This window comes from Piliocolobus tephrosceles, chromosome 19, assembly GCF_002776525.5.
Source record: "Piliocolobus tephrosceles isolate RC106 chromosome 19, ASM277652v3, whole genome shotgun sequence".
NCBI lineage: Eukaryota > Metazoa > Chordata > Mammalia > Primates > Cercopithecidae > Piliocolobus > Piliocolobus tephrosceles.
Window position 1 is genome coordinate 10715576 of NC_045452.1, and position 22130 is coordinate 10737705.

Below are 22130 nucleotides of genomic sequence, written 5' to 3' on the forward strand. Positions count from 1 at the left end.
CTGAATAATCTGACCAGTTTGTAATTGTATTAGGTTGGTGCAAAAGTAATTGTAGTTTTGCCATTTTAATGACAAAATCCGCAATTACTTTTGCACCAACCTAATAGTTTGTTTGAGGTCCGGTGATGTTTGTGTGCTCTAGGAAGATAAATGTAAGTTCATGAAACAAATTTGCTACCTTCCATAGCCCACCAGTTAGTATAGGGCCGAATCCTCTGGTTTCTCACTATTAAGAGGTCATTAGTTGTTCCATATCAGCTTTGCCAGTTTTATGTTTTACATAACTACTATTGTGTAAAAGTCGTCTTGCAAACTACTTACATGTCGGTGATTTAGAATCATTTCTCAAAGACCTTAACGAAACGTGGGTTAAAATATTTGATGTTGAATGATTCATTGCTGTGTTTATTTTGTAGATGCCACGTGGAAGAAATGATTTGCATTTAGTTTTAATGTCACAGAGAGTATGACTTGTAGTGCTATTGAAAATGCCTTTAAGATTGCTGTGAACAAATTTTTTCATCATAGGTAGCCTTTGGGCAGTTGATTTGATCTTCTTGGTGATTCAGGGTTTTGAGTTGTGAGTGTGTACAAAGGAAAGAAAGTAGTCCACTAAAGTATAGAGAGGTAGACAGATAAGCCAATGTGAAGAGATGGATTCAGCAAAGCTCTCTCAGGCCGCCGAGGGATTGTGAGGCTGGCTTTGGATTGCGTGAAGTGGATGCAATGAAGAGCTGTCAATTGTTGATTTTGGATAAGGGACTATTTTCTGATTGGAAAATAAAGGACCCCTTTTTTCCGTCCTAATGGCAGTACTGTCTTCAGACAGAACAAGATATGTATTCTTGTGGAGAAGAAAGAATTGGGCAGAATTTTCAAAAATAATATAACTGCCTTTAAAAAAACTAAACTTATCTAACTTCAATGCAGTAGTGCTCTAAAAACTATTTTCTGTTTGTTTTTACTACTTGTAGACACCTCAGTGGACCAGAGTTTTTGGTCCCTTTGGACGCATGTTGTAAATTTCATGGGAAAAGGAAAATTATAGGGAGGTTTACTTTTTAAAGTTGAAATCATTTTGAGTTGTATGAGAGACAATAGTGTTGCCAGATTTTTCCCAGAAAGATTAAATGCTTTTTCTTCTTTGCCTGTCTTCAGGATTCTGCCTTAGTTCTGCTTCACTAGGATTTATAATATATCTAGCTTTTAAGTTGCTGCACAAATGTAGTTCTGACACAGCAAACCCTTTAAAACACTGGAGTGTGGTGACTGCCCTCTTTTCTGCCATTCTGTTTCACTGTCGTTGAGCTAGGGAATGGTGGTTTGTCTAACTTGCTAAAGGGAGGGGAGTGAAAACTCATTTTTGAGGGGAGGTAGGTTCTAACCTGACCAGTCTAGTGTTAAACTTTGTATTGTTGTTGCATGCCTCCGTTTTATATGAGGGAAAAAACTTCTGATCCTGTTGTTAGTCTGAGATATTGATGATCGTCTGTGTTTCAAATGACAGTTGGAATTGGGATGGGTTTTGTGGTCATGAGAACATGCAAAGTATACCTGCCAAATCAGCTGATCTTGACCTCATTAGCTAGTCCCATAGTCAAATGTTGAGTTTAACTGACTTAGACTTTTTTTTCTATTAGGTTTTGAGAGATAAGGGGGACTCATTTGGACCTGTGTTGGCAGGTCCCCCTATAGTTTAAAGAATTCTTCCTGCCACGTGAATTCTTTCCCCCTTTTTTCTCTTCTTGTTTCTGCTAACTTTACACTATTTTTTCTTCTCATTTTCCTCTAGATTACAGTACCTATAGCCAAGCTGCAGCGCAGCAGGGGTAAGTCGGTCTTCTATAACCACATTTTGTCTGTGATTAATATTTTTTGAGTATGGAGCCTTCTATAATTGTAGAGGTGGTATTTGAATGTTCTCTATTCAAGTTATTGCGTTTAATTCTTTTGCAGCTACAGTGCTTACACCGCCCAGCCCACTCAAGGATATGCACAGACCACCCAGGTAATCTTTAAGATAATTATATGTAGCTGCACCTCCAAGTAAAATCAGTAAATTATCCAATTATCTTTCAGTTATCCAGTAAAACAAATGAGTCATGTGTTTGTGATAGTAAAATACCCAGGCATTTCAGACTGTCACAGTGGGAGTGTGAAGAACTCCATTCTGCCATCATAAATGAAGCCATTCAGAGGCTGATGATTGGCTCTCTATAACTTTTTAGTGTGATTTCTCAAGTTAGGTGCCCTGTTCCATGCTTGGTCCTTCATTATGTTTAAATTTAGTAAATTTATTCATCATAGCAATTCTGCAAAGAACGAGGATGATATGACCATTCTGCAGAGGAGAACATTGCAGTGCATAGATACTAAGTAACTTGCCAGTGGTCATACAGTAAGTGGTGGGATTAGCTCTAAAAAACTGGTGACCTAGCCAGGGAGCTCCTGAGCTCTTTCCAGTGAAGAGTCTGTTAAAAAACCTAGGCCAACAGATTCTAGAAATTAGCCTTCTAGTGTTCTCAAGATGATGTTGGATTCTGAAATGATCCATGCCATAAAATGGATACTAATAACTGCCTTGGAAACATGTTCTGGGACAGGCAGAATGTGATGTCTCTGGCAGATCTTACGTAACTGGTCATTTAAACAAATCTAGAGAATAATCATGCCAATATCTGAAAGAACAGCTTATTTCTTGCCTGATTTTAAGTATTATTGATGTCTGAGTTCAAAAGACAGTACTCCTGATGTGTCCACCATAAGAGGACATACAGCATTCTGGTTCATTTTCTTTGAAGTGGTGTAGTAGTTGTAAAGTCTTTTGTCAGGCTGAAAATCTGGTTTTCAATTTTTTCTGACAGATTTTAGCCCTCTTCATTGCTTTCTCTTTGTTCATTTGTCTTCCTACCTTTCGTTTCCAATCACTAAAACTGTGCTATGCTAAGTGCTGGCAATTAATACACCTGTGCCCTTATTGCTCTTCCCTTGAGAGTGTCTTGTTAATCTCGTGTATAGTTAACTGAGGTTTTGCCTGATTATCTTCTTTTCCCCCCTCTGAGAAGCTGTGAATGACATTGCCTACTTATCTAATGAGCTTTTTTTGTAGCTAACTTTACCATAATATGAGTGAATTAGATAAGGAATAACATTCATGATACTGTGATTATTTGTCTTATTTTTTTTTTTTTTTTAATCTTCTAGAAAGGAATGTTTTTGACTTTGGTTCTCCAGTTTAGAAACTTAGCAATCCATTTTATTGCTAAAATAGAAAAGTTGATACATGAAGTTCTTGCATTCATTTTTTTGGAGCAGGCATATGGGCAACAAAGCTATGGAACCTATGGACAGCCCACTGATGTCAGCTATACCCAGGCTCAGACCACTGCAACCTATGGGCAGACCGCCTATGCAACTTCTTATGGACAGCCTCCCACTGGTAAGGCCTGCCTTGGAGAGATATTTGGGTCGTTTTGGCTAGGGCATTGGCTAAGAAGCTTATTAGTCATGCTTTTGGATGTATATTTTGGTCCATACCTTGGCATCTGGGGAATCCTTTATTCTTAGGAAGAGGTATTTTCTCTCCTACTCTTATAGTCTTGAGAGGTTTCCAATAGAATGTTGGTGGGATAAATTCCAAGAGAGAAAAGAACTTTTAACTGTTTTATACAGCGTATTGAATAATCTCACGACGAAATGGAGACTATTTAAAAGATTTTGCTAATGCTAATACTGAGTAAGAATGAGCCTTCTTAAATTGAGCTGCTTAAAAATCAAACTGGTTTTCACATGTTTGCTTCATCTGATAGTGTACCCTCTACTTTTTGTTTTGTGCTTTCCACAGTAGAAGGGACCAGTACAGGTTTGACTATCCTGCTCATTCTTGCATGGGAAATGCTTTCCATCTTGTCTAACCCTGTAATGTTAATCCTTTAGGTGTTTTCATTTGTTTAACACCCAAACTTTCTAACATCACACACAGCAAGGTGCTAATGAAAAACTGCTTCAGGTGCCATTTGCAGATCCATGTCCTATTCTTCATATGATTTTGGGAAAGGTTTTCTTATTTAATATTACTTTGTTTCAAGCCTTAATAATAGTTATTTACCTTCCCAAAGGTATTTCAGATGATTTCTCCCCAGCTGATTTTCCCCTGTTCCCTGAAGGATAGATTGCATGATGAGATTTATGTAGAGGAGCAGACTGCCACCCTGCATGTATCATGTTTGTCTATTGGTTGGTTTCTAGTCCAGACACATTTTATTTTCTGTTTTAAGTGTTATGAATTATTTTAATCCATGATATGTCTTGAATATATATAACATTGTTCCAAGAAACTGAAAAATAAACTATTCTAAGAATTAGAAGAAATGGTATTCTGATGCTGAGGTTGGGTGGGATACATGAAAAATCTATGATAATTTTTTTGTGTTCAGTGCTATGTAATGTTTCAGGCTCTCTATCCCCGCCCCTTTTATTATTGCTATTACAAAGGACTGTTGAATAAAGTCTTAAAGATATCAGAGCTCTTATTTTCAAACTGTCTTTAGTTCTGCATTATATATAGTCCTGTTAAGGGGAAAAAACTTGTCTGTACTTTATCTCATTGAGTACCAGTGTCCTGATTTTGGTGGGAAGTAATTCCTAACCCGTCCAGGGTGTTTCTCGAATAGGATGGGAAATGTTTATCTAAACATTGTGGTGGTGGTCATTGCAGCTGTGGGAAGAGCTGGAACTAATTTATACAGTTTGAATTTTTTAGCATAGAATTTTGAAATTGTGAGATAGACTTCATGTATTAAAGCTATTACATTTTTTAAAACAAGTATGATGTGAAAATTAATGTGCCCTAGATCTAACCTTTGGAATCCTTAGATCATTTTACAGGGATGAGACGGAGTGATTTACAGGCAAATTAATGGTTCTCTAGAGCCACGTATCACATTGTCATTGGTTGAAAAAGCCCCATCATGACTGTGGGCCTGAAAAGTACAGGTCACTCTAGTATAGAGACTAGTAGCTTTGATGAGCTGGAGATTGCACTTAATAATGTTTGTATAGAATTCATAGTTTATGGAGTGGCCTTATCTCCCTTAATCCTCCCAAGAATTTTTGGGGTATAAAAACACCAAAATTAAGCCTGATAAGGAAACTGTGTGAACAAAACTAAGCAGGAGTCTAATCGGTAGTGAGTGATTTCAAGCACACAAGCTGCATTTTTGCTTACCTCATGCTGCCTTTGAACGTAAAAGTTAGTGGATAATCATTGGAGGGAATAGATAAAAATACACTGTTCTCTTCTAGGATTTTTAAAAATTAAACGTCAGAAGAAAGGGGCTATATAAGCCTCAATTCAATGGAATTCTTAAAAACTTTTAATTTTTACATTGAGCAAAAATTTTGGTCGGTTTGTGTAATACTTCTTACCACCTTTTTCCTTCGCGTTGTCAGCACATAGTAGGTGTGTTTTCTTTTTTTGCCACTGGTCTTTTTTTTGATCATTAAATCATTTTACTCTGTTGATTTTTGTTCATTTTGCTTGGCTGCTTTTGTGGGTACTACAGATTAATTAAAAGATTATTTATTAACCCAGTGTCTATTGTTGTAATCCTTAGCATGACAAGGCCCTAACTGTTGCTGTGTAGTTTTATGACATGAGTTACTGCCCTGATCACTTTTAGTTTTTTGTTTTTTTAATTGCCCTCCTTGTAAATCTTATAGGTATTTTGTCATGTAGTGGGGAGTAATCGGTGTATGAACGGTAGGGTAGATGGTATTAGATTCTAATTAAATTTAAATAAATGAATGCCTTATGTGGTTGACCTTAGGACTCTGCAAAAAACTTAAGCAGTTCAGATGAACAACATGCCAACTCAAAAACTTTTTTTGCTTGGGGCTTCCTGTTTTCTGAAAGAAACTATGTATACTTTCATATACATTTTAACCCAGCAGTTTTGACAAGGAAATTACTATCTCTGTGTATGATTTCAGAATTTCCTTTTAATATTTGAGATAGAGAAGAAAAAAGTATTATTATACTCTGTGCTACAAAAGGTGATTTTACAAAAGGAAGCTGATACTTGTTTTTGGCTAGTATGTGAGGACACTTCAAGGCCCTAAATCTTAACTAAAATGGGCAGTCTTGATTCAGGATTTATTTTAAATACGGAAACTTTTTCTTCAGTGAGATTTAGACTTTTTTTTTCTCTGATGGATATAAATGCCAGCACCTAGACCAAAGTTTTGTTTTTTTTTAAGATAGGGTCTCTTTCTGTTGCCTAGGCTGGATCTTGTCTTACTGCAGCCTTGACCTCCCAGCCTCAAGCAGTCCACCCACCTCAGCCTCCCAAGTAGCTGTGACTTAAGGCTCATGCCACCATGCCCAGCTAAGTTTGTTTATTTTTTGTAGAGGCGAGGTCTCATTGTATTGCCCAGGATGGTATCTTAACTCCTGAACTCAAGCAGTCCTCCCATCTCAGAGTCCCAAAGTGTAAACCAAACTTCTGATTGCATGGCTTAATTGTACCCATTGACCATGAGGAAGAAGAGCCCAGCACCAGCAATGGTTGTAACACTTCTTACAATAAAAGGGACTCTAGTTAGGAGCTGCAGACTTTTGTGGTTTTGGTCATGCTCCATGCCCAGGTCCCAAAGGGAAAGGCATGGATCCTGCCTGGTCTGATAGAGGCAGGAGCTAGGGAGAGAATGCATCTTGCTTTGCAGCATACCTGTGAGAGCAGGTCTTTTCTGACACCTGGTTAGTGAAGTACTGAAGGGGAGGAGGGACTCTAGGGTTTACCTCCAATATTGCTGAGCAGGAAAAGGCCTTTTGCTTGTGGTAGGTAAGTAAGAGAGGAATGGAGCTGAGTAACTTGATAACCAGGCAGGAATCTGCTTTATGATGTAAAAATAATACCTTTTAAATGTTTGGAGCAGTATCGAAGTTTAATTTTAAATAATTAACCAAAAAAGTTTAACCTGTGTTAAGCAACTATAATTTATAGTTTATCTTTATTATTCATGTGCTCAAGTAATTGAGCTTGTGCTTCACGTGATGTAGTGCTTGGAACTAAAAGAAAGTGATTAATTACTACCCAAATTACGGGTTTTGGTGTTAGAACTAGTACCTGGATCATTATTTTGTAATTATTTTAAAATGCTGTGTCATTTGCCTTTTACCTTTTTTCTGGGATATTTTATTCCTGCTTAAGGGCATTTTGGGGCGTGGAAGTTTGTTCAGAAACTTGTTACGAAGACCTGCTAGCAAAATTAGTACAGACTTGGCAAAAACAGACTTGTCTCCTATTCACAGCATTCAAGAGGGGTCAGAAGGAACCCTGCTTTCTGTAGCATGACATGCCATTTCTGTTAGGTGTGGTTTTAGAGCAAATGGGACAGTTACTTTTCCAAAAGCTAGGTATATTCAGAGAACTTAGGCTTTAAATAGTACTTTTTTGCTGCTCTTGCTGAAGGGGGGATATTTAAAGGGATTCAATATCCTGATGGTTTGAAAGTAAGTGGTTTACAAATTGTTGTGATAATGAGTGTGTAGGCAGATCTTTAAGGGGGCCTGTAATCTGATGCAGTTCTCCTTTGTTCTAGGTTATACTACTCCAACTGCCCCCCAGGCATACAGCCAGCCTGTCCAGGGGTATGGCACTGGTGCTTATGATACCACCACTGCTACAGTCACCACCACCCAGGCCTCCTATGCAGCTCAGTCTGCATATGGCACTCAGCCTGCTTATCCAGCCTATGGGCAGCAGCCAGCAGCCACTGCACCTACAAGGTAAGGCCACGGTCCCCTTAATGCGTCAGTCTCATGTTGGAGAGAAAGAAATCAACTACATACCCTTAAAGGAATCTGTGGATTAGTTCCTTATTAATGGTTGCTTTCACATACTCTCAGATGTTCACTGTTGTTACATTATAGTAACTGATGTACTAGAACATACCACAGAAGTACTTTGCATTTAACAGTGAAATTGGCTGGGAACAGTGGCTCACGCCTATAATCCCATCTCTTTGGGAGGCCAAGGCGGGTGGATCATATGAGGTCAAGAGTTCAAAACCATCCTGGCCAACATGGTGAAACCCAGTCTCTACTAAAAATACAAAAAAACTGGCTGGGCACGGTGGCTCACGCCTGTAATCCCAGAACTTAGGGAGGCCGAGGCAGGGGGTTCACGAGGTCAGGAGATCAAGACCATCCTGGCTAACACGGTGAAACCCTGTCTGTACTAAAAAATACAAAATATTAGCCAGGCGTGGTGGTGGGCGCCTGTAGTCCCAGCTACTTGGGAGGCTGAGGCAGGAGAATGTCATGAACCCGGGAGGCGGAGCTTATGGTAAGCCGAGATTGCTCCACTGCACTCCAGCCTAGGCGACATAGCAAGACTCTGTCTCAAAAAAACCAGAAAAATTAACTGGTGTAGAGGGCATGCCTGTAATCCCAGCTACTGGGGAGGCTGAGCAGGAGAAGCACTGTAACCTGGGAGATAGAGGTTGCAGTGAGCCAAGATGGCGCCATTGTACTCCAGCCTGGGCGACAGAGCAAGACTCTATCTCAAAAATAAATAAATAAATAAATAAATAAAAGGTGAAATGGTGCCATCCAAGGGCCAACATGAGGAATGACACTGAATAGGTTCTCTGGTTTCACAATGACCTTTCTGGGTAGAAGAAGGCTATTGTTTTAAAGAGTGTGTGTGTTTTCACTCAAAACAGCATGACTGATAGAATTGTACTTCTTGATGCTTTTATCTTTGGTTTCATTGACCTTGTAAATGGATAACCGCTTTCTCTTTGGGAAAAACATGGTAGTTCACACGGGCAGGAGGGGAAGGGGTGCATCACGTGAGCCAAGAAGTGGTCGTATGACCTAATTGTCTGGAAAGAACGTACCCATGTTCAAGAAATCAAACATCACTGCCTCGGCTTAAGCAGTTGACGTGATTTTCTCTACATTATGTAGAGGCTTAATAATCTAAATATTATAGGCAAATAAAAATTCTTAACTGGGTACCCTGCTATAGGATGAACAGAGCTCATACCCCATGACTGGTTAGCAGGTAAACAGTGTTAATTATTACTTAACAAAAGATTTTAGGTCTTTGCTTTAGACAGTCACTTAGGTGGCTTCTGTATACAGTCTTGAAGGTACGCTGAATTCTGGTTTGAAAGAAGACATTTTGGGGAATAAACAAGAAATCAACTTCTAACCTAGACTTATCTGCTCTAGAGGTAAGAAATTAGCTCTGACAAACACTCGTGAAATTACTTTTAAAGTGCACAGTGAGTAATCAAAGCCACTTGGTAATTTATACTTGGTAGGCAGCCTTTGCGGTAGCTAAGTTAAACTTAGTGGCTCATTCCTGGAAGGGCCTCATTTCAGAGTGTCATCAGACGTATGAAGTCCCATTTGATGCTCTGATGCAACAGTATATCCAAGCCATATCTGGGGGGTTTTATGTATGGATTGGTGTTTGATAAGGGACCTATTTCAGCTCGGGAAGAGTTAGTACTTCACACTCTCTCTGGTTTTCCTGGGGTTTTTTTGTTGGTTGGTTTTTTTGAGATGGGGTCTTGCTGTGTTGTCTAGGCTGGAGTGCAGTAGCGAGTGCACCCACCTCCCAGGTTCAGGCCGTTCTCCTGCTTCAGCTTGCCGAGTAGCTGGGACTATAGTCATGCACCACCATGCCCGGCTAATTTTTGTATTTTTAGTAGAGGCAAGGTTTCACTATGTTGGCCAGGCTGGTGTCGAACTCCTGACCTCAAGTAATCCGCCTGCCTTGGCCTCCCAAAGTTCCGGGATTACAGGTGTGAGCCACCGCGCCTGGCCTGGCCTGCCTGTTGATTCTTTGGGCTTTGCTTAAAGTACTAATAGCTCTAACTCAGTCTGCTGCAGCTGTGATGTAAACTTTTAGGGCCAAGGGGTAATAGAAACCCCTGGAGTTTTCCTTGGAATTGAGATTAATTTTCATCATTTAACAGGGATACTTACTTCCAGGTTCATCCGAGCAGGGAGTTGGGAGGGGTCTGATTGCCTTACTCTGGCGTTTCCATTACGGAGACTTGGAGCCAAGTTAGATTAATTTATGCAGCCCCATTTAGTAAATGATTTTTTCTGGTTGGTTGGTTGGTTTGGTTGGTTTTTTGTTTGTTTGTTTGTTTGTTTGTTTTTTAGACAGAGTTTCGCTGTTGTCCAGGCTAGAGTGCAGTGGCACAATCTCGGCTGACTGCAGCCTCCGCCTCCGGGGTTCAAGTGATTCTCCTGCCTCAGCGTCCTGAGTAGCTGGGATTACAGGCGCCCACCACCGCACCCAGCTATTTTTTGTAATTTTTTTTTTTTTTTTTTTTTTTAACCGAGTCTCTCTCTGGCATGATCTCGGCTCACTGCAAGCTCCGCCTCCCGGGTTCACGCCATTCTTCTACCTTAGCCTCCCGAGTAGCTGGGACTACAGGCGCCCACCCACCACAACCAGCTAATTTTTTGTATTTTTAGTAGAGATGGGGTTTCACCGTGTTGGCCAGGATGGTCTCGATCTCTCGACCTCATGATCTGCCCGCCTCGGCCTCCCAGAGTTCTGGGATTACAGGTGTGAGCCACGGCGACAGGCCAATTTTTTTGTGTTTCTAGTAGAGACAGGGTTTCTCCATGTTGGCCAGGCTGGTCTCAAACTCCTGGCATTAGGCAATCCACCTGCCTTGACCTCCCAAAGTGCTGGGATTATAGGCATGAGCCACTGCACCCGGCAGTTTGTTTTTTGAGATGGAGTCTCTCTGTCACCCGGGATGGAGTACACGATTAACAGCTCACTACAACCTTCACCTCCCATGCCCCAGCGGTCCTCCCACCTCAGCCTTCCAAGTAGCTGAGGCCACAGGCATATACCACCATACTTGGATAATATTTTTCTATTTCTGTAGAGGTGTAGTCTCCCTGTATTACCCAGGCCGGTCTCAAACTCCTGGGCTCAAGCCATCCTCCTACCTTGGCCTCCCAAAGTACTGGGATTACAGGTGTGAGCCACCGTGTTTGGCCTGGTCTGTTTTTAATAAATGAGAATCATAAACCTGCAAATTCTCTAAATTTATGATGCCATGGACTTAGGTAAATGTTACTCCAACCTAAAACTTACAGTTTTGTTAGTTTCTAGTCTTCAGCAGTCCTCTTTGAGAAAAAGCATTTATTCCCTAACAGATCACTTCTCCCGGATCACCTAAACTGGTAGCACAGAATATCGCAACGCTCTTTTATAGCTTTTACTGTGATGAATGGCGCATATTAATGTCTCTTCTGTGGATACAGTTGATTTTTCCCCTTCCTTAGCATTGTCTTCAAACAAATATAGTTGGACCAGCACTCAGTTTGATGTAGTTTACTTTAGGACTGTATTTATTGTATTTATTTCCAGGCTTAATCATAACATTGCTTATTGCTTATCGATTTGTAGCATTCTTACCCAGGAGTTTTGTGGTTGGCAGACCACACAAAAAAGGTCACTTTTTAATTTTATTTATTTTTAATTTCTCCTCTTAGACCGCAGGATGGAAACAAGCCCACTGAGACTAGTCAACCTCAGTCTAGCACAGGGGGTTACAACCAGCCCAGCCTGGGATATGGACAGAGTAACTACAGTTATCCCCAGGTACCTGGGAGCTACCCCATGCAGCCAGTCACCGCACCTCCATCTTACCCTCCTACCAGGTCAGTCTACTTTTTGTGGCAAAACAAAAACAGTGACAAAACAGTTTTTTTCAGGTTATTGACCAGCTTGCTTTGACCTCTTCAGGTAAGGTGTTTTATCTGACTGTCGGAGTAATAAGTCATCTGATCATACTTAGTTACATTAAAGCCTCAGTTCTAGGGTCCCGTAGTGTTGTCTGGCAGCTAATAGCTATTCTTTCTAAATACAGACAAAAACATTTTTACCACTCTAAGTTCTTCTTTTAAGGTTCTTCCTTTTGCTGTTTTAGTTAACTCAGATAAGAAGCAGAAGTATATGAAAGCATGTAAATAGAACCATAAGAGCCACCTTCCCCAATGCAGTTAGGATAAGTAAAGTGCAGGGCATTATAAATCACCTTAATCATTTTACATATTACCTAATGCATAAAGGTTCATTCATGCACTAACCTTTTAATGTTTTGGCAACTCTTTTTATTTTTTTTTGTTTTTATTATTATTATTGTCTGGCCAAGTTTTCTTTTTTGAGACAGTCTCACTCTGTTGCACAGGCTGGAGTGCAGTGGCACGATCTCCACTCACTGCAACCTCTGTCTCCCAGGGATTTTCATGCCTCAGCCTCCTGAGTAGCTGGGACTACAAGTGCACGCCACCATGCCTGACTCATTTTTGTTTTTGTTTTTGTTTTATTGTTGTTTTGAAATGGGATTTCACTCTTGTTGCCCGGGCTGGAGTACAATGGTACGATCTCAGCTTACTGCACTCTCCACCTCCCAGGTTCAAGCGATTCTCCTGCTTCAGCCTCCCGAGTAGCTGGGATTACAAGTGCTCACTACTACACCTGGCTAATTTTTATGTTTATTTTTTAATTTTTATATTTTTAGTAGAGATGGGGTTTCACCATGTGGGCCAGGCTGGTCTGGAACTCCTGACCTCAGGTGATCCACCTGCCCTGGCCTCCCAAAGTGCTGGGATGACAGACGTGAACCACTGCACCCAGCCAGTTTGTTTCTTTTGAGACAGAGTTTCGCTCTTGTTGCCCAGGCTGGAGTGCAATGGCGCGATCTCGGCTCACCACAATCTCTGCCTCCTGGGTTCAAGTGATTCTCCTGCCTCAGCCTCCCAAGTAGCTGGGATTAGAGTATTTTTAGTAGAGACAGGGTTTCTCCATGTTGGTCAGGCTGGTCTTGAACCCCCAACCTCAGGTGATCCGCCCGCCTCGGCCTCCCACAGTGCTAGGACTACAGGCATGAGCTACTGCACCTGGCCCAATTTTTGTATTTTTAGTAGATACAGGGTTTCACATGTTGGCCAGGCTGGTCTTGAACTCCTGGCCTCAAGTGATCCGCCTGCCTTGGCCTCCCAAAGTACTGGGATTATGGGATTACAGGTATGAGCCACCATACCCAGCCTGCAAGTTTTCTTAGCCCATGTTTAATTAGATGTGGGTTTTCAAATTGTTTGAATTGTGCCCTAAAAGTTTTGCTAGAAGTAGCAGTTCCCTTTTTTGCACTTATTTCATTTTTTTGCAGCAGATGTGAACAGGTTTAGGAACAAGTAGAATTGATTGGGTGTCTCTCATTACAGCCAGCTTGGAGCAAAAGTGGGCAGGGCTTACAACTCTTCTTCCACAGAGCAGGTTTGTACCTATTGCATTGAGAGCAGTTAATCTGGCAAGTTGGATAGGTACACAGTGAGACACTGCTGAATTCATACAGCAATGGTGAGGGATGTGGTGTGTTAGAAGCTTTGTTAGTTTGTTTTTTTTTTTGGAGACCAGGTCTCACTCTGTTGTCCAGGCATGGGATACGGTGACACAGTCATAGTCCCCTGTAGCCTCAAACTTCTTGGCGTAGTTTAATCCGACTTTAAAATGTGTGTCCTTACTGTTTCTCATCATGATTTGTGAAGCTTCATACCAGATGATTTTTTTTGTTTTTGTGGTTTTTCTTTTTTTTTTGAGATGGAGTTTCGCTCTTGTTGCCCAGGCTGGAGTGCAATGGTGCAGTCTTGGCTCACTGCAGCCTTTGCCTCCCGGGTTCAAGTGATTCTCCTGCGTCAGCCTCCCAAGTAGCTGGGATTGCAGGCACGCACCACCACACCTGGCTAATTTTGTATTTTTTGTAGAGATGGTGTTTTTTTTTTTTTAGGCGGAGTCTCGCTCTGTCACCCAGGCTGGAGTGCTGTGGCCGGATCTCAGCTCACTGCAAGCTCCGCCTCCCGGGTTCACGCCATTCTCCTGCCTCAGCCTCCCGGGTAGCTGGGACTACAGGCGCCGCTACCTCGCCCGGCTAGTTTTTTGTAGTTTTTAGTAGAGACGGGGTTTCACCGTGTTAGCCAGGATGGTCTCGATCTCCTGACCTCGTGATCCGCCCATCTCGGCCTCCCAAAGTGCTGGGATTACAGGCTTGAGCCACCGCGCCCGGCCGAGATGGTGTTTTTCCATGTTGGTCAGGCTGGTCTCGAACTCCTGACCTCAGGTGATCCACCCGCCTCTGCCTCCCAAAGTGCTGGAATTACAGGTGTGAGCCACTGCTCTTGGCTCCCCCCTTTTTTTTTTTTTTTTTTTTTTTGTTTTTGAGACGTAGTTTCGCTCTGTTTCCCAGGTTGCAGTGCAGTGGCGCTATCTTGGCTCACTGCAACCGCTGCCTCTGCAACCTAGCTGGGACTACAGGCGCGTGCCACCATACCCAGCTAATTTTTGTATTTTTAGTAGATGGATTTTCACCATGTTGGTCAGGCTGGTCTCAAACTCCTGACCTCAGGTGTTCCACCTGCCTCAGCCCCGCAAAGTGCTGGGATTACAGGCATGAGCCAATACCAGACTTCACCTCCCAGGTTCAAGTGGTTCTCCTCCGTCAACCTCCCAAGTAGCTGGGACTACAGGCACCCGCCAGCAGGCCCGGCTAATTTTTTGTGTTTTTTACTAGAGACAGGGTTTCACCGTGTTAGCCAGGGTGGTCTTGATCTCCTGACCTCGTAGTCAGCCTGCCTCAGCCTCCCAAAGTGGAGCCTTTGCTTGAGCCTCCACTCCCACCCAAAAATGACCATTGTTTTAAATGAGATTGGAGATTAAGAGGAAACTCTTTAAGGGTTATACCGATGGTGGTTATAATATTTCCCCCTCCCAGCTGGGCACGGTGGCTGACGCCTATAATCCCATCACTGTGGGAGGCTGAGATGGGCAGATCAGGAGGTCAGGAGATCAAGACCATCCTGGCTAACACGGTGAAACCCCGTCTTTACTAAAAATACAAAAAAATTAGCCGGGCGTGGTGACGGGCACCTGTAGTCCCAGCTACTCAGGAGTCTGAGGCAGGAGAATGGCGTGAACCCGGGAGGCGGAGCTTGCAATTAGCGTAGATTGTGCCACTGCACTCCAGCCTGGGAGACAGAGCAAGACTCTGTCTCCAAAAAAAAAAAAAATCCCCCCTCCCATTTAATGTTTTATTTTGAACACAAAAATATTTGCTGACTTGAAATTCAAATTGTTGATATGTAGAAAGTACTGTTTTCTGGATGTCTGTGTCACATGCTGTGAATGTCTCTTTTATTCAGGGGATTTGAAATAACAAGCCTCTTTTTTCTAAAAAGCTGGGTTTTGTGTTTTTGTTTTTTTTTTTCTCCTCTCTTTCAGCTATTCCTCTACACAGCCAACTAGTTATGATCAGAGCAGTTACTCTCAGCAGAACACCTATGGGCAGCCGAGCAGCTATGGACAGCAGAGTAGCTATGGTCAACAAAGCAGCTATGGGCAGCAGCCTCCCACTAGTTACCCACCCCAAACTGGATCCTACAGCCAAGCTCCAAGTCAATATAGCCAACAGAGCAGCAGCTACGGGCAGCAGAGTGAGTTGCTAAGAGAGAAAACCAAATAAGAATGATTGTGTTTGGAGTTTTTTTGTGGGGTTGATTTTTTGTTTGTTTTTCTTTTGAGATGGAGTTTCACTTTGGGGGCTAAGGCTGGAGTACAGTGGTGGGATTTTAGCTCACCGAAACCTCTGCCTCCTGGTTCAAGCAGTTCTCCTGCCCCCAGCTTCCGAGTAGTTGAGATAGGCGCCCACCACCAGCCCCAGCTAATTTTTGTATTTTTCATAGAGACGGGGTTTCACTATTTTGGTCAGGCTGGTCTCAAACTCCTGACCTCAGGTGATCCTCCCGCGTCAGTCACCCAGAGTGTTGGTATTACAGTTCATGAGCCACTGCCACGCCAGCTGTGTTTGGAGTTTTTGAACAGGGGGAATACTCTTTACCATTGTTTGCTTTTGGAATCGAGGACACATCTTTTTTTTTTTTTTTTTTTTTTTGAGACGGAGTCTCGCTATCACCCAGGCTGGAGTGCAGTGGCCGGATCTCAGCTCACCGCAAGCTCCGTCTCCCGGGTTCATGCCATTCTCCTGCCTCAGCCTCCGGAGTAGCTGGGACTACAGGCGCCCGCCACGTCGCCCGGCTAGTTTTTTTGTATTTTTTAGTAGAGACGGGGTTTCACCGTGTTAGCCAGGATGGTCTCGATCTCCTGACCTCGTGATCCACCCGTCTCGGCCTCCCAAAGTGCTGGGATTACAGGCTTGAGCCACCGCGCCCGGCCTCGAGGACACATCTTTAGGGCATGACATTCCAGCTAACATCTTGGATGTCCCAGTGAAGATTTCAGTGCTTTTTTCCAATTTAATTGTTTTTAGTATGTCTTGCCAAAAAAGAAAAGAGATACTGTAATTGATCAGAAAAAAAATGTTTTAGACTGCTAGTCCTGCTGTCTTTGGGGAGGTTGTATGCGGTGAGTAAATCTAAGATCGTTTTTGGCCTCCCTATCAGTCATTAATGTAAAGTGGGGAGGCAGCTGTTGCAGGCCACTGTGATTTTGATAGTCAAATAAAAGCTATGGTGTTTTTTTGGTTGCTATTTTGTTTATATCCATTAAGGGGGAAAAAAGGCCAGGCATGGTGGCTCACACCTGTAATCCCAGCACTTTGAGGGAGGCCAAGGCAGGAAAATCACTTGAGACCAGGAGTTTGAGACCACACTGGACAACATAGTGAGACCCTGTCTTTTTAAAAATAAATAAAGATTCTTTAAAAAAAAAGGAAAAGGGGGAAAAATAATCCACCTCACAGAATATTTGCAGTTCTTCTATGTGGAGAGAGGTAACCAAAAACACAAAATTATCTTCAGAATTTAGTTTGTACCAGGATCATTGGTCTTTTTAAATTACGTTCCATCCACGGGGATTTCTCAGCAACTGAAAGGAGTGGTGTTGGTTTATGTAGTTGAGCCCCTAGCAGTGTGCTAAAGCCCTGAGAAACCTGGCTCTGTTTTCATTTCTTGAGTATAGCTCAAAAGCTGCTTTTGGAGACATCTTAGGATAGGGAACCCTATAAACTTATATGTTAGGCAGAGGGCTTTTTTTTTGTTTAGAAGCGGTTTATTCTAGTCTAACTATGTAAGGTTATTTCAGCTGTGATGAACCAGCAGTTTTGTTGAACTTAAAAGAGCCTACCCATTAGGGGTGCTTTATCATGTTGTAAAGAAGATGGTGCCTTGGTTAGTGCCTTGCAATTGAGGATTTGTTATTCCAGGAGAAAGTACATCAGGCAGTGGTGTAAATGCTGGTCCATGGCTTACAGATGTGACTCTTTCCTCAGGTTCATTCCGACAGGACCACCCCAGTAGCATGGGTGTTTATGGGCAGGAGTCTGGAGGATTTTCCGGACCAGGAGAGAACCGGAGCATGAGTGGCCCTGATAACCGGGGCAGGGGAAGAGGGGGATTTGATCGTGGAGGCATGAGCAGAGGTGGGCGGGGAGGAGGACGCGGTGGAATGGGGTAAGAGCAAACCTTTTCTCCTTTTACCTAATTTTGTTTCATCCATAGGGTTTTCAATGGAAAGAAGGGACTGAAAGACATAAGAAATTAATTTCTGCATTTCCATGGACAATCTGTTGAGCTCAAGCCATCTTCTAAAACATGGAAATGTCATCTTGGTGGCATACATTAAGTGGCAGTTTATTTTCTTTCCCTGCCAGTATACTTCGTTGGGTCGGGGAGAACAAAGAATGGTTTTGAAACCAGAGCTTTCAGTTCCCTTCGTGGTTTCCAGAGGTGAGAAGCCTCTGTGGGTAATAGATTTGGGATGGAACACACACAACCCTTCTAACGACCCTAAGTTTTTAACTAATTGCATTTGAATGGTTGTCTTGAAACCCCTGGTGTATATACTGCAGAAAAGGAATGCAGCTGTTTTCCACAGTGTTTGTCCCCAACTTCTGTTTGTACTCAGAATCGTTGAACATAATTGAAGATTTTTGTCCCATAATCCTTAAACTATAGCCTGAGGTGCACCTGATACATAGAGTTTGGATGGAGCACAGAAAAATCCAATAGCATTTTGCAGAGTAATGTATATAATTATAGGCTCACTTCCTATTGGCGATGTTGAAAGTCTAAATCGGTTTGACCATTTTGATTGATGGCACAATCTGGTTTAGAAAACTTTGTTTAGATCAATGACATAACCCTGCTACCTCTGCCTGCCCTTCCCCTCCCTTCTCCCATCCCCTTTTCCCTATCTGATGTCTGTACTTTGATGAAGGTGAGCTATAATATTGGTGGTTAACATAATCCAGAAGGCTTAGTTCTGTGTGTGTTCTGTCCCTATATAAACTAGTAAAAACAAAAAAAAAAAGTTATGCAGAATGTTAGATATTTACATTTGATTTGGTATGCCACTATTCTAGGAAAAATTAAATAGTATTTTTTTTAATTAGAATGAACTTCAAAATTAAAGTTGATCTTAAAGTTGATCTTTAACTTCCATATTAGCAAATACTCTTCACTACTGAAAGTACTATTTTGCATATTCTGCATAACTTTAAGTCTTTAGTGAAATCTTTATTGGAAGAAAGTCGTTTGACAACAGGCAAAAATTTAATGATTTGGTATGAAGTAAAATCAATCTTCTGATTTGGAAAATATTATAAAGGTTTCACTTCTTTTTGGATGTTTTAAAATAGACATAGACACTTGAAAGTACTATCATCACGTCTCAAATCACCTAGAATTCCTAGTATTTTTAAATTGCAAAAACAATTTCAAGTTTATTTAAATACTTCAGAAGTTATAATCCTACTAATTGTGCTAGACTTTGCTAGTAGAGGGGGCCCCTCTTTCTGGATGAGAAGTCTCTCTTGGAGCCATAGAAGAGACCATGGCTTTCCCCATAGGTTTTACGACAGACTGTGAAGCAGTCTGTCGGATCCTGTGGGGATAGACGGGCATTTCCCTCGTCCCCCCTTTTTATTGTGGTGTGGTGATGGTTTTCAGTGTCTTCTGCAGGTAAGGCACTCAATGTTGTTAACATGCCCTTTTTCATTGCCTCAGTATTTTGATATTTTCATTGGCTGTTAAACGTGGAAACTTTTTAACATGCTTTGTCGCATTTATATGCTACAGGTTACAAAGTGAGAGCCTTGTATACACTTCAATACTTAAAAAGTACCCGTACTCAGTACTCAGCCGGCAGCATAATGAAAAGTGGGACTAGACACGGTGTCCATATGGAGAGGAAAAATATACATAGAATATTTTTAACAAAATGTATTCATTGTATAAATGGAATCCTTCTGTAACTTTGGTAACTGCATACTTGTTGTTTGGTAATGAACCAGAGGAGGTATAATACTCTAGAATTGTGTAACATTAAAGTGTAAACTTTTGTGTTTAAAGAGAGAGAACATTTTATGGTGTGTACTTTTAAAAAGGAAACAAAGCTGCATGCAACAGCTTGAAATTGTGTATTCAGGTATTAAAGGTGCAATACTGGTTAGAAAAAACTCAGGGCCTCCCACTGGGGAGCTGCCTTTATTTAATTCTAAAGAAAACAAAATTTAACTCCCAAAGTCCAATTCATATTTCCCCCTCCCCTCTTTAAGTAATTTTACATGGCATAGTCATTATTCTAACTGATATGTCTATAAAGTTGCACCCCCAGTCCGCTGAGCCTTGGTATTTGTTGTAAATTCTCCTTTCACAGCGATTGTTAAATCTATTCGTGCCCTGAGATGTATGGCTTTATGCTGAAGATTGGCTGGATGCGTCCTCTGATGTGTGTTGTAGGAATTTAATGTGGTTGTCTCCTGCTTTATTATACTGTGACTTGTTAGGAAACCCTGGGCCTCATTTGGCTCTCCCTTGGGAGAGGTTGAGGGTGCACCTTTATGAACATGGAAAGGTTTATCACAGCAGTTAACCCCCACTTGCTCCTCCCCTCTATACCAAGCTCTTCTGGTTTTTCACCTGACGGGGTGGGTGTTTGGGATCTATTTTTTCTTCCTAATTTGCCAAGTATTGCACTATTAATACCAGCCCCCGAAATGAAAGGAACCAACCACACTGGTGTGTACAATCAGACAAGCAAGGTTGTATATTGAGGAAATTTGAGCAAGCTGCCCTGAAGAAAGGCATAGTGACAAGATGAGAGAGATGCATTGTTTGGAGATGTGTTTAGCCAGTGCCCTTCTTCCCCACGAGCCCCCCCAAGGCTCAGAGCGGTACTGGCTTTTAAAGGGAAAGGCCTTCATTTCTTCGTTTATCCCCCCAGCAGCGCTGGAGAGCGAGGTGGCTTCAATAAGCCTGGTGGTAAGTTTTTGAGTATTACCATAGATAGTGTTTTAAAAAAAAAAAATGCAGTCAGTTTTTAGAAAACTATAATTTTTTTATTAGTTTCATAAGCGGTTTAAAAATGATCTGTACAAAAGAGACTAATGGGTACTGCCGGCATTGTCTTAGGGGTAATAAGGTTAACCTATGGTTACAAAACAAAGGGTAACTTGAAGTATTGAGTAACTGCTTCTGTAATATGGGGGAGAATAAATTTTTAAATTTGGTTTATTTAGAGGAAAAATTTTGACTTAAATTTAACACTGATTTGGCACATAAGCATTGAGAGTGTATTTGGTTAATGGTTTAGAAGCAAACCAGCAAAGAAAAAAGCAAACCCTAGCAAACCTTTCACAAATGTTAAAGAGGCACTGCTCGATTTTAGCAGTGCGGGTCATTTTGAATTTAATGAATCCCCATCAAATGGTGGTATAGTAGATAGCTATGTGTGTTTGTAAGGTTTGTAGCTTGCAAGACGTGCACTAATAATATTTTATATGATCTTTCCTGGTTGGCAGGACCCATGGATGAAGGACCAGATCTTGATCTAGGTAATTTTGAATTCTTGTGTTTCATATTGTGCTTTATAAATTAATGGTACAGAGGTAAATACATGCCTGGAGTTCAGCAGCCTTATAGACCAGCGTGATATTCTTGCTGTCAAGGACAATTTGGGGAATCCTTTATTGTGAGCATCTATTCATAATGGCCTTAAGTGAAGTAAACCAAAAGTTTGATAGCATTCTTCTTAGTATGCTTGGTAGTTTTCTTAGATTTATGATGAATATCCTTGGGCAGTAGTGATCAGATAGTTAAGAAACCCCTATAGATGCGTGATAATTCTCTTGTCTTGTTTTCTCTGAAAGGCCCACCTGTAGATCCAGATGAAGACTCTGACAACAGTGCAATTTATGTACAAGGATTAAATGACAATGTGACTCTAGATGATCTGGCAGACTTCTTTAAGCAGTGTGGGGTTGTTAAGGTCAGTAAAAGCATAACCAGGTCATTTGGCAAAACTTTAAACCACAGAGCATTTTAAAGAGAGTGAATTGATGTTGAGAGTTGTTTTCTAAGGTTGCTTTTGCCTGACTTCTTTCTAGATATCTTATGGTTTGTTCCTTAAAAAAAAAAAAATTAGCCTTTTTTTGTTTTTTGAGATGGAGTTTTGCTCTTGGTGCCCAGGCTGGAGTGCAGTGGCGCAGTCTTGGCTTACTACAACCTCCGTTCAAGCGAATCTCCTGTCTCAGCCTCCCCGGTAGCTGACATTACAGGCGTGCACCACCACACCCAGCTAATTTTGTCTTTTTAGTAGAGATTGGGTTTCACCATGTTGGTCAGGTGGGTCTCAAACTCCTGACCTCAGGTGTTCTGCCCACCTTGGCGCCTCCCAAAGTGCTGGGATTACTGGTGTGAGCCACTACGCCCGGCCTTCCCTCCTCCACCCCTAGGGACTAAGTCTTGCTCAGCCTCCCAGGTTCACGTGATTCTCCCACCACAGCCTCTTGAGGTAGCTGGACTTACAGGCACGTGCCACCACGCCCAACTGATTTTTGTATTTTTAGTGGAGATGGGTTTTCACCTGTTGGCCACACTGGTCTTGAACTCCTGGCCTCCTCAAGTGATCCACCTACCTCAGCCTCCCAAACTGCTAGGATTACAAGCATGAGCCACTGCGCCCAACCTTAAATTATTGTGTCTTTATGCTAATTCTTAATAGCTAGTAATGCAGATTTTTCTTCAGGTATTTTGACTGTTTTTCAGTTCTTGCTCTTCTGTATTAATT

At 41.8% G+C, this 22130-nt stretch overlaps 1 protein-coding gene across 4 annotated transcripts in view; it reads left to right on the forward strand.

Annotated features, from left to right (window-relative positions):
• EWSR1 (EWS RNA binding protein 1) overlaps positions 1–21401 on the forward strand; it is a 23760-nt gene extending 2359 nt beyond the window's left edge. Inside the window, exons 2-11 of one of the 4 annotated variants that reach the window (XM_023190726.2) lie at positions 1793–1829; positions 1957–2008; positions 3316–3439; positions 7603–7789; positions 11543–11710; positions 15327–15538; positions 17332–17512; positions 20286–20323; positions 20863–20895; positions 21211–21401. In XM_023190726.2, the coding sequence (XP_023046494.1) occupies positions 1793–1829; positions 1957–2008; positions 3316–3439; positions 7603–7789; positions 11543–11710; positions 15327–15538; positions 17332–17512; positions 20286–20323; positions 20863–20895; positions 21211–21386 (1208 nt within the window). In that variant the 3' untranslated portion in view covers positions 21387–21401. Of the gene's footprint in view, positions 1–1792; positions 1830–1956; positions 2009–3315; positions 3440–7602; positions 7790–11542; positions 11711–15326; positions 15539–17331; positions 17513–19138; positions 20357–20862; positions 20896–21210 lie in introns of those variants that run through there. The other 3 variants (XM_023190727.2, XM_023190728.2, XM_023190729.3) reach the window with 3 other exon arrangements.
• The last annotated feature ends 729 nt before the right edge of the window (positions 21402–22130 follow it).